This window comes from Toxorhynchites rutilus, chromosome 2 (genome assembly GCF_029784135.1).
Source record: "Toxorhynchites rutilus septentrionalis strain SRP chromosome 2, ASM2978413v1, whole genome shotgun sequence".
NCBI classification, from domain to species: Eukaryota; Metazoa; Arthropoda; class Insecta; order Diptera; family Culicidae; genus Toxorhynchites; species Toxorhynchites rutilus.
The window spans coordinates 240,062,439-240,074,949 of NC_073745.1; the positions used below are offsets into that span (position 1 = coordinate 240,062,439).

Genomic DNA, 12,511 nt, shown 5'->3' on the forward strand with positions numbered 1-12,511 from the left:
TCGACTTCTTCTCTTTCTTGGCTGTATGCTGGACGTGGCCAACTCGTCGGTTCATGCTGCGTGAAGAGCCCCTCAATAATGCTATTTATCCTTTCCGGGCACTGTTCGGTGAGGGTCAATGGGCCTTTGATTTTTGCCATCACCACTCTATACGCGAGTTCTTTAAAACATCGTCTCTTGTTGAGCCTGACTGCCGTACAAATGAAACACAAATTTCTGCATTACTCCAAAATTAATCAAGCAAATGAAACTAAATTAGTCATATAGAGGTTTTAGGGTGCAATAAATGTTTCTATGGTGGTTAGACACTCCACCCCCTCTCTAAGGGGAGCTGCCATACAAATGAAACACTAATTTCTGCATTACTCGAGAATTAATCAAACAAATGAAACTAACTTTATGGAGGTTTAAGGGTGCAATAAATGTTTCTATGGTGGTAAGACATTCCACCCCCTCTCAAAGGAGAGGGCTTCCATATAAATGGAACTCAAATTTCTGCATTACTCGAGAATTAATCAAGCAAATGAAACCAAATTTGACATGCGAAGGTTTTAGGGGACACGAAACGTTTCTATGGTGAATAAACACCCCTCTCCTCTCTCTGAGAGGGGGGGTTACTGTCATACAAATGAAGCATACATTTCTACATAATTTAAGGACTAATCAAGCAAACGGAATCAAATTTGACATGTGGAGATTTTAGTAAGCAATAAATGTTTTTATGGTGGTTTGACACTCCTTTCCCATCTCTAAAGAGACGGTGGGAGGTTGCTGAACAACTCGAGAACTAATCAAACAAATGGTATCAAACTTAACATATAGAGGTTTTAGGGATTGATAAACGTGTCTATGGTAGTTCGACACTCCTCCTCCCTCTTTTAAGGGGGGCTCCCATACAAATGAAACACAAATTTCTGCATAACTCGAGGACTAATCAAGCAAATAAAACCAAATTTGGCATCTGAAGGTTTAAGGGTGCAATAAATGTTTCTATGGTGGTACGGTTCTCCATCTCCCTCTCTAAGAGCATGGGGGCTGCTGGACCCATGAACGTGCGCTTAATAAGAAACCGTGGATGTGATAACGAAACATAAATTTTGGGCGAGACGAACTTTGCCGGGTCAGCAAAATTAGAGTTGTAGCAGTTGTCCATTAAAATACACCTAAGATGATTATTTTGTTCCTCATTTACCCGGAAGTGTAAGAACTATTTATCGGAAATAATGGGCACTATTACGAACAGTCGCTTCGATCCCTATAACTATAACATCGAGCAAATTTTCGAATTTTGTGAATCGATATAATCTCATCGAATCGAGTTCTTTCTCGAATGTCATGTGTTGCGAATTGCATATTTTGAAACGTTGCAGGAATCTCTCCCACAGCTGAATATCGGAGATGCAACAAGCAAACCAAAAAGTTCGAATAATTATGCCGACAGCTTTTACCTGACTGTATCAATAACAATACCAATATCAAAACTTGGCCACCACTATACTAAGGAGCTCAGTTATTTGCTGTCAAGCTGAAGCTCACCGTGTGTTAGTTTTGTGATGATACTCTTCTCAAGCTATTGAACGGGCTTTGGGATGGTCACCAAAGATAATCGAAGTATAAAATTTGATGATTATCTTTGTGAGAGTACCATCATTTGATACTCACGGCAAATCGCAGCTCTGGTTGTATTGAGACATTTCTTAGCTTAGAAATAACGTACAAAACCTAGAAGTGGAATGTAAATGTGATATAACCACAAGGTGGACGTAGGACTACCGTTGGTAAAGCAATCAATAAGTAACAAGGATATAACTCTTAGATCTTACGAATGAAGTGATTATCATACCACTTTGTTCGGCCGAAAAATAATTATTAACGCTCAAAGTAGGACTCGATTCCTCCACGGAAATACCCAACGCAAATAATACTCCCTCTAATCCCCCGACAATTGGAATCATCGGTCAATAGCGGCATTCATGAGCATTCGATTATAAAACTGCTGCATTTACAAGAAAATGCATGTCACTTTGCAATCACAACTACATGGATTTCTTCCTCTTCTTCTTCTTCATGTTGAATTATAAAGATTTGAAACGTCTCTAGCCTCTAGCCTCGAGAAGGACCATTGGGGACAACTCTATCCAAACTTATTCTCCACCTGCCTTGACAAAGACACTTCATTGTCATGCTCCTCAGCGAACCGTGTCTGTTCCAGTAAACATCAATCGACGTTCTTGAAATGGATTTTTGAACTGACACCAGCTTATATACAGATTTTTAAGATTTCAACAGCCTGTTTTCAAAGCAATTTTTAAACTATTGAAACAAGTTTTCGGGTCAATAATTAATAAGCATATAACGCTTAGACATTTTATCTTTTGAATAAAATGATTACAATCCACTTCGTTTAGCTGGAAAAGAATTACTAACGCTCAAATAGGAATCGATTTCTCCTCGAAAATACCCAGCACAAATAATACTCCCCTCCCCGTCAATTAGAATCATCGATCGATTGTGACATTCGTCAACAGATGGTATCAAAACTCCCGCTTTCATCACACGATATGGTTTCTTTGATATGGAGGAATATTCTCCACACCATACCAAACATTTAATTTTCTCCGCTATCAAATCCAAAGCCAATGTCACCATTCGTAAACAATCTGTATTGGATTGTCATCCACACTTCGTTTTTCGGCAAAGGCTCCGTTCACTCCTTCACTGCAGAAAAGAAACGGAATTGGGAGAGAAGATCATAGTGTTTTAATGAGTGAACGAGACCATCTTCCCTTCACTTTCCAACTACAACTAAATAGATTTCCGGGCGGGCCCCAGCTTATGTCCAGATTTGTGCGATTTCATTACCTTGTTGTCAAAGCAGTTTGTAAGCTATTGAAACAAGTTTTCCGGTCAATGATTATCACTCATATAACTCTTGGAAATTTTGTCTTTCGAATGAAGTGATTATCATACCACTCCTATCAGCCAGTAAAGAGATATTAACGTTCAAAACCTTGCATTTAAACTACAGAAATGGAAGACGTTGTCCTACGTCAAAAGAGAAGGATGTCATTTTGTAGGTTTTTCATGAACTTCGAAAGAAAAATACATAAAAATTATTCGTCAGCTGTTCGGATGCATTTTTGAACTTTTCGTGTTTTTCATTAGAAAAAAGTATTTGTTCATTAGAAAAAAAAACCTACAAAATTTCATCCCTCCCTTTTTTATACGTTATTTCTATGCTGCTATGGTGAAAAATGTCCCACTTTATGCGACCAAATTCTAACTGAAACAGACTTTATATACCGGTAATTTGTGATGCTTCATTTGTCATCTAAATAAAATATTATCGCCTTCAAAATACGCCCCTTCAGAAGCAATACACTTTTTCCAACGAACAATCCAGTCATCGAAACCATTTTTATAGTTGTATCCTGTAATTGCCTTCATATCACGCAGCGAATTCATTTTTATATCATCAATACTGTCGGCGAAAATAGGAAAGGGTAACTCGTCGCCAGTAATTACGCGTTGGATGAACGTAAATTTTAATCATTCAGCCACTTGATTGCGGTGTAAAATTGACCTTTTTTGGCACTAGTCGTGCTGCGATTTTTCTCATGCCCGAACAGCAACCAAAATATGACGAATGTAGTCTCTCGAGAGATATTTAATTCACGGGCTAGCTCTCGAACCTGAATGACGACTTCTGAGCACCATTCTTTTTATGTTCTCGATGTTTTCATCAGTTGAAGAGGTATATGGACGTGGCGAATCACTCATCTCTCCTCGCTCGCCTTTGAATCCCTTATACCATTCATACAATCGTCTTTTCAACATAGTTGAGTCACCGAATAAATTCTGCAAAATTTCCAACGTTTCAATGTTCAATGTTACAATGTCTGGAAATTTGGTGGGTCAATTGAAACCCCCCTTTTTTTCATTCTATAAAAGGGCCATCCATGAGCGACTTGATAATTTTGTGTTTTCGTGTGAACAAACCCTTAAACATGTTAATGGTATGTCAATGTCAAAACGTTAGTCAAAATCAAGTACACGAACGAGCAATGCTAAATGATTATTAGAAACTAAAGGGTGTGTCACATCAAATTGCATCAGGGAAAAAACGCTGTAGAAATTTAATTTTCATGAATTATATCTTCAGCTTTCGCTTATAATCAGATAAGAGTGTATAGATCACGTTGGCCATGCTTCCCTGCAATTTTTCGTAAATTTGGAAAAATGTCGTCGAACGAAAAAGAGCGTTGTGGGGCATAGGCAAGACAACCCGATGAGGGTCTACTATCAGTTCAACTGTGCGCACGTAAGTTGTCACGTGATGTGCTTACACTCACACCAATGCACACAGTTAGCATAGAACCGAACGAGGCCTTGCATCGCGCTTGCTCGTCAGTTCATCCGTCAGCAGTCCCACAGGCAGGACGTGTGTTATATAGCTCCGCGATGCTCGGCCGATTGTCAGCAGTAACGGCGGACTACACATTTGGCGATCCTGCCAGGAGGATATAGTATTTCGGCAAAACTTGTGTAGTGAGAAGTAATCTCACAAAGCGAAAAAACTAAGCTTCCATCCGCGCATCCTGAATATTGTTCTGCGAAGATCGGTTTATTTTCTCTTGTGTGTAGGAGAGTTTTAGAGGAAAAAAGAAATCAAAATGGCGCATCTACGTACAAGTTTTATCATTTTGTCAATATTGACGACTTCGCTCGATTGGGCTAGCTTACAGTCTGTCTGGCACGGATTCCCACCTGATCTTCTTCATGCCAATAATGACGAGGATGCCGCGTCGAGGCAGCCATTCGTGATAAACCGGGCTGCTGCTGCTGATGGTGGAGCGGATAGTGAGCAAATTTTCAGCCGCTTGAAACGTAGTCCGGCGGGGTCCAGCTCGGGCTCCGGCTCCTCCATGGGGAGCTCATCTTCCGTGACCGCCAGCCCCATGAATGGTAGCAAAAAAAATCCACTCCCGCAAGTGATTGAAACCAAAGTGAGTATAGCAATGTGCAGTTTGATAGAGAACGCAAACAATGATGCATGTAAATGTATTTTTCGAATATTGGGCTGCAATTTGAAAGTGGTGCGCAAAATGCATCCGTCCTTATTGATTTATTTTGAAATATTTGCTATGTTTTTCCCGCTGTGTACTTTTTTCGTTTATTTTTGTTATGATGAAATCGAGAATAGATTTAACACTGGAACAAAATGATGTGGCAGATCGAATTACAACTAATTATTCGTTATGATGCGTTAATTGTTGTATTGTTGGAAATCATGCTGGAGAGCTGTATTGAGTTATCATCATTTCTTAATTTCGTGTACTCAGGAAACAGCTCGTCAGGGATTTATCAATCGTTATGTTTTATTTCGTTCACCATAAACTAGGGAACACTGTATCACTCTCTCCTCCATGTCTGGTTCCGCAGCGTTTGTGACTTTCGTGCGGATAACTGTAAAGCCATAGTATCATCGTCATAAGTGATCCCATCATGCGTTGGAATCGGTCATCGCCCTTCTTTGTGCCGGAAGAGCAATGAAGACGATGTCGCAGAGTTTGTTTGATTCAATTTCATTCGTAAGTAATATACATTCGAACAGCAGCTTAGTTCGAGGCTTGTTGGGGTTGTGAACTTCTGGCGTGTTTTATTTGTTATTGTCGAATTATTCCAATTAGTTCCAGTCTCTCACTGGTCAGGGGTTCAAACTACTACATATTATTCAGTGTTCATATTCGCACAGAGTCATGCGATGGGTCGATGGAGTTGTCTCTTAATCCACAAGCTTCTTAGTCCCGAGGGAGAGTGGCGAGTGTTTGCTGAAAGCGATCGACAAACTGTTCAGTTTACAGCGAGATTCTTTGTTCGGCCTCTTATGGCGTAGCGCGATGACTGCGAAGACAATATTAGCCTTGTTGTTCAACACGTGATATGGCTTGCGCTGGAACTTTGGCAATTAAGAGTTTATAATTTTCGACTGATATCGATTTTCGTTATTTTCGTTGGTGAATTCAACTTGGCTTGTTCGTCACTCTAGGGTTTGTTATTGATAGAACTTCAAAAATCTCACTTTGGTTGTTTATAAAAATAATTGACAAGAGCATATACATTGCAAATTTCCACATAAACCATCATATATCAAGCAGTAGCTTCTCTTCTTTGGGACTTAGTTTTGCAGTACGGATACAATGCGCCAGCCAACGTGTAGAAGCGTAATATACGAAGTGGCAAACGAGAGTGTAGCTTGTGTACTGTCAAAGTCGCATGACGAAGAAAGGGGGAAACACTAGGGATTGATATTGTAATTGCTATGCCGTAAAAAAAAAAAAGAAGAAAGGAAAATATACAAATACGCACGGTGTGATGCTTTCCGAATCATCAAGGTGCGCGGAAGATTGTGCAAACAAAATGGCGTGGTGTGCCGATGTGGAACAAGTCAAAAAAAGCAAGAGCGCGTTGGGATGGCCGTGTAATAGTTGTAGTTTTGTGTGCGTTCGAGTTGACCATAGAGCGTTCATTGCGTGTTGGGATAACCGCAGATTGTTTTTTTCTTTTCAACATTCGTGTGAGCTCGGGATGACCACACATTGTTAGACAACATGGCATACAATACGATATGAGCGAAAAAAAAGAAAAGGATGAAGAAATAGTTTTTGCCCACTTAGCAACAGCGTTGTGTGAGTTGGGATAACCACACATGTAACAACTTAACGAAAACAAGAGTGTGAGTTGGGATAACCACACATGTAACAATTTGACGGAAACAAGAGCGTGTTGGGATAACCGCACTTTTATGACATTCAAACTTGGAGCGCAACGTGAGTTGGGAGAACCACGAATGAAGAAATTAAGCAAAAAAGCGCGAGTTGGGATAACCGCTGTTAACTAAATTCCAGTTCGACATTAGGTAACAACATGTGCAATGCATTCCGATTTAATGTACGATATTTATAATCCGATTCAAATGTTTCAATACGTTTTTCCATGGCACTTACATTTCATGTGAATTTAAGGGAACGATTATTTTGGTGTGGTTTTGATATATTTTTCTTTTTGGTAGAATTTACCGAATCACCTCAGTACAACCCATTTATTTTTTTTAGAGAAGAGGGAAGATGTGGGGCATAGGCAAGACAACCCGATGAGGGTCTACTATCAGTTCAACTGTGCGCACGTAAGTTGTCACGTGATGTGCTTACACTCACACCAATGCACACAGTTAGCATAGAACCGAACGAGGCCTTGCATTCTCCCTTGCATCGCGCTTGCTCGTCAGTTCATCCGTCAGCAGTCCCACAGGCAGGACGTGTGTTATATAGCTCCGCGATGCTCGGCCGATTGTCAGCAGTAACGGCGGACTCCACAAGCGTCGTGAATTAATCCTGTGCACTTATTTCGAGAATCCGGAGTTGTCACATCGGGACATCGGTAAGATGCTGGGAATCGTCCAATCCACGGTCAGCAGAGTACTAAAACGATACTTCGAGAACCTAACCATCGACCGGAAGGTGAAGAACGGCAAAAATGGATGCTCCGTCAGTGAAAAAGATCACAAGCGCGTAGTTAAGCGTTTTTGACGTGATCCGAGAAGTTCGGTCCGGGATGTCGCCAATAAGCTGAATTTGTCAAGTTCATTCGTCCAGCGGACCAAGAGGGCCTGCGTACATACAAGGTTCAGAAGGCTCCTAACCGCGACGAAAGTCAAAACATGGTGGGGAAGACGCGAGCCCGGAAGCTGTACACCGAAATGCTGACGAAGCCGCATTGCCTGGTAATGGACGACGAAACCTACGTCAAAGCGGACTTTCGTCAGCTGCCGAGCATGTTGTTCTTCTCCGCAGAGGACAAATTCAGCGTTCCGGAGGAGATTCGCAAGCAGAAACTATCCAAGTTTGCCAAAAAGTACATGGTGTGGCAAGCGATCTGCTCTTGCGGAAAGCGGAGCACCCCCTTCGTGATGACCGGCACGGTAAACGGGCAGGTTTACCTTAAGGAGTGCCTGCAGAAGCGCTCACTACCACTATTGAAGCAGCACGAGGGCCCGACCATCTTCTGGCCGGATCTCGCTTCGTGCCACTATTCAAAGGACGTGTTGGAGTGGTACGAAGCCAACGGGGTCACTTTCGTGCCAAAGGAAATGAACCCGCCCAACGCGCCGGAGCTTCGCCCAATAGAGAAATATTGGGCGATTATGAAGGAGGCCCTCCGGAAGAACCCAAAAGTTGTCAAATCGGAGGCGGACTTCAAGAGAAAATGGATTTCTGTTCAAAAAAACTACAACCTGACGTTGTACAGAACCTTATGGACGGGGTAAAGAGGAAGGTGCGAGTATACGGGCTTGGGCTCGAAGTATGAATAAAAAGAAAATGCCAAAAGTTGTTTAATAGTTTTTATTTTACTGTCTAAAATTTTCAAAAGGATCGGTCTACTGGGCGAATTTCTACAGCGTTTTTTCCGTGATGCAATTTGATGTGACACACCCTTTACTACCGAAATTCGGAGTCGATGAAAACAACTTTAGGAGCGTTCACTTCAATAATCGTAATAATCGTGCTTGTTGGCAGCCTGTGCATAGTTTAGTTACCAAATTTGAGTCTACATTTTCGCTGTTGGATGTTCCTATGCTAACGAATAGCAGCCGTCCCTAATTGAACACCCGTCTCAATCCTTTGCGGTCGGAATTAATTTCCTTTGAAAGAGATCCTTTTATCTTTCCACGCTGATAATCTTTTGTTTGCACCGGCTACCGTTATCTATTATCCATAGAAATTGCGTACTAATTCGTGAACAAGTTCACAAGTCATTAAAATTTGTTTAGAAAATTGTATACTAGAACATATGGTTGGATAAAGTATTTAGTATGATTCCTCGCTGTGGTGGCTGAGAGCAGACATACGACCGCAAAGGGTTAAGCTATAAATTAATACCATTCAAACAAAGCTCAAGAGTTTCAATTCAGGTGGCGACAGTGTCGAAAATCGTCCCTGCATGGAATTGCTCTATAACTGTAGACTCTTTCAAGCAGTTGATCTGTCTTTGAAACGTTTGCGTTAAATTTGCATAAAATTAAAATGGGTCTCACCGTGAGCTATTTCGTTTTGTTCATGTTCAACATTCGTGTTAACTTTAACTGGAGAAGCTAAAGGCTAATTATCCTTTCTGTATCTGTGGAATTATTGCGGAAATTACTTCTCGATACTGCAGGGAAAGTGCAGTCATCACGAAGTTAGAATTTCGAAAATCAACATAGAGTTGATTCACTGGGCGTCAGTTTCCTTTTCGATTTTTTGTATTTCTTCAGTATCCATTCATTATATGTATCGTATTTTTGATCTACTTGTCACTTCATTAATTTCATTCGTTGCTCCGCTCCCGTGTTAATCGGTAGCTTTCTTAGTGAGCTCGTGATTTTTAATACAGTTAGTTTCGTTTGTTGTGTACGGGGCGCGTTGCATTCGGCAAGTGCATTTACCCACGATATGGGAAAACAACGCTCTTATAAAGAGCAACCAAACACTGCGAAGAGAACTCGCTCTCAAGCAGAACTAAATGATGAACAGTCTGAAGAAACACAACAGCTGCTTGCAAATAATAAATTTGCGGCGCTTCATCGCGATGTTACTCAGTGTACGAACTGTCTGAACTTCGAGCATGGTGCCAAGAACTGCTTCATTAAAAGTAGATGTAACTTATGCAGCGATAATCATCACACGAGTGCATGTATGAAGGAGGATGCCACTACGAAATGCGTACACTGTGGCGAAGAACAGTCTTCTACTAGCCTTGTTTGCCCTAAGGCAGAGTTCATAGAGAAACCGAAAAAGATATTGATGAATAATAACTCTATTCGGAGAAGTTCACACATCCACCATACGGTTCCACAGCAAACTGTTCTTGACCCATTCCTGTTCTTGAGCCTCTTCCGTTCTCCGCCACGGAGAAAAACAAAATGGTCACTCTATCAAACCGAATTCCAAATACGCCGGATCTACGCCGGACTTCCATCTACCTGACCATACTATTATTCGACTGGATCGCTCCACATCACGAGGTGGTGGTGTCGCTGTAGCAGTGAGACGAGGTCTGAAGTTCCCTTCATCAAGGGAATTCAACCTCAAAATTATTGAGGCTATCGGCATCGAACTTATAACAACAACAGGGCCAATCAACATAGAAGAGGCTCTGTGTGCAGCTCGTAAGCAGCATGTCCAACAAGTTCCGTGTCTAAGTAGCTTGCTCGAAATTGATGATCTAACCAAACAACTTATCAGATTGCGAAACATCTAAACTCGCCTTCTAGAAAAGAAGTTGGCGGCGAATCAGCTTTCCAGAGTGGTCGAAGCCAGAATCTTGGATCTCAGAAACAAATTTTTTTCTCAAAAATTGAACCAGCTACCATCCCATTCCCGTCCCCTCTGGAAACTGTCAAAATACTAAAAACCAAACCCAAACCTATCCCTCCTTTAATTCCCTATTCTCCTGATCCTGATCTTTTAATAACTCCCGCTGAGTCCCCGGGAGGCTGATGTTGCGGAAGCTGTGGCTGAGGTTGATCGGACCCAACCAACTTTGGATAATGAGCAAAGAATAACCGCTGAAGAGGTTGAGGCTAAAATTTAAGTCTCGAAAAATATGAAGGTCCCCGGCTTTGATAATATCTTCAACCTGGAGCTGAAGCACCTAAGCTCCAGGTTATACGGACATTTAGCATCGATCTTCAATCGATGTTTACAACTTAGCTACTTCCCCTCGAGGTGGAAGTTAGCTAAAGTTGAACCCGTCCTAAAACCGGGGGAAGAAGCATCCTTAGCCGGAAACTATCGCCCAATCAGCTTATTGTCTGCTCTCTCCAAAGTTTTTGAGAAACTGATCAGCTCCAGGCTCACGATTTTCGCCATAGATAATAATGTTCTCCCTGACGAGCATTTTGGGTTCAGGAGAAGTCGATCGACAATCCATCTGCTCGTCAGGGTAACGAACACCATCAGGCGGAACAAAACTGTCGCCAAAACAACTGCAATGGCATTATTGGATGTCGAAAAGCCATTCGATAATGTCTGGCATGATGGTCTGGTGTCATTTTCCAGTGTTTCTGATTAAAATAATCAGAAATTACCTTTCAAACAGAACATTCAGGGTCTCGCTGAATAATATGAAATGTTCAGAAGAACTGAACATCATTGCAGGGGTGCCCCAAGGCAACATCCTGGGACCCTTGCTATTCAATATATACACGTCGGATATTCCTCCCTTACCAGATGATGGTCAGTTATCTCTGTTCGCAGATGATACGGCCATTATCTATAAGGGACGAATAACACGTGCTCTGACGGAGAAGCTTCAGCGGGGTCTTGATGTCCTGTCTGAATATTATAACAACTGGAAGATTCGCGTGAATGCGACGAAAACTCAGACCATCCTTTTTTCCATATTCGAAATACCCGCGACTTGTTCCACCTAAAAGCCTCAGGATCAGTTTGGGAAATAATGCCTTAAACTGGTCCAATGAGGTAACATATCTTGGGCTCACCTTAGACAGCAAGCTGTTATTGAGACAACACATTGATAAAATAGTGACTAAGTGTGGTAAAATCAGATCACTGTACCCACTCATAAATAGAAAGTCTTCTCTGTGTCTGAGTAACAAACTTGCTATCTACAAACAAATCATCTTTTCGGTGATTGAGTATGGCTTGCCTATTTGGAGGCCCAGATGCATCGGCTCAAACTCCAGCGAATACAAAATAAAATCCTCAGAATCTTCCTCGCTGGACAAGAATAACAGAGGTCCATGATCTGGCAGAGATTGAAACACTGGAAACCAGGTTCGCCACCAAATTAAATAAATTTCGAGAGGACTGCTTACACTCGGAACAAACCATTATAAACAACCTGTATAGGTGATTAGTTTAGGTAGAGTTTCTAATTTATGTAAATAGTTAAGATAACTTTTATTATTTCTTTCTTTTTTCAAAAAAAAAAATATCGCGACTGCGGTTAAGGTAGAATAGTTATCCATACCAGAAGAAAAAAATCAAACAAAGAGAAAATCTTGATTTAGAAACGAAGCTGAAAGGAATGTTTTTTCTGTATCACTTCTTCTCTAAATTATAGCTTAGCTCTAAGATTTCTGAATAAAACAAATTAAAAAAAAACTTCATTAATTTATTTACTAAACTCATTTTTATTCTCCAACTAAATAACTGTAGAGCGATTGATTAATTCAGCAGAAAGGAAAATCATTTAACTGTGGAAAGGCCAACCTGGGACAGAATATACCCGAAAATCAAATTAGTACAAGTTAGCCTAACCCAATTAATCTCAAAGATCTTTCCTTCCGCTTGTACATATTTGAAACTGCTATAATTTATGGAGTTTGAAAAGCTGTGTGCTGACCTGATTTTCAATCATTTGCCCCACCGCAGAGTAATCCAGCATCAAACCGATAACCCTTACCAGAGATTAAATTCGTCCAAAGATAGCACTTATCTTCATGATG

At 41.1% G+C, this 12,511-nt stretch overlaps 1 protein-coding gene across 20 annotated transcripts in view; it reads left to right on the forward strand.

The window, feature by feature from the left end:
• Positions 1–12,511, forward strand: part of LOC129767448 (uncharacterized) — a 332,396-nt gene that overhangs the window by 236,032 nt on the left and 83,853 nt on the right. The window contains exon 1 of one of the 20 annotated variants that reach the window (XM_055768371.1): positions 4,442–5,006. The exons of the other annotated variants lie outside the window; for them this stretch is intronic. Within the exon in view, the coding sequence (XP_055624346.1) occupies positions 4,674–5,006 (333 nt within the window). The 5' untranslated portion in view covers positions 4,442–4,673. Of the gene's footprint in view, positions 1–4,441; positions 5,007–12,511 lie in introns of those variants that run through there. 20 annotated transcript variants of the gene reach the window in all.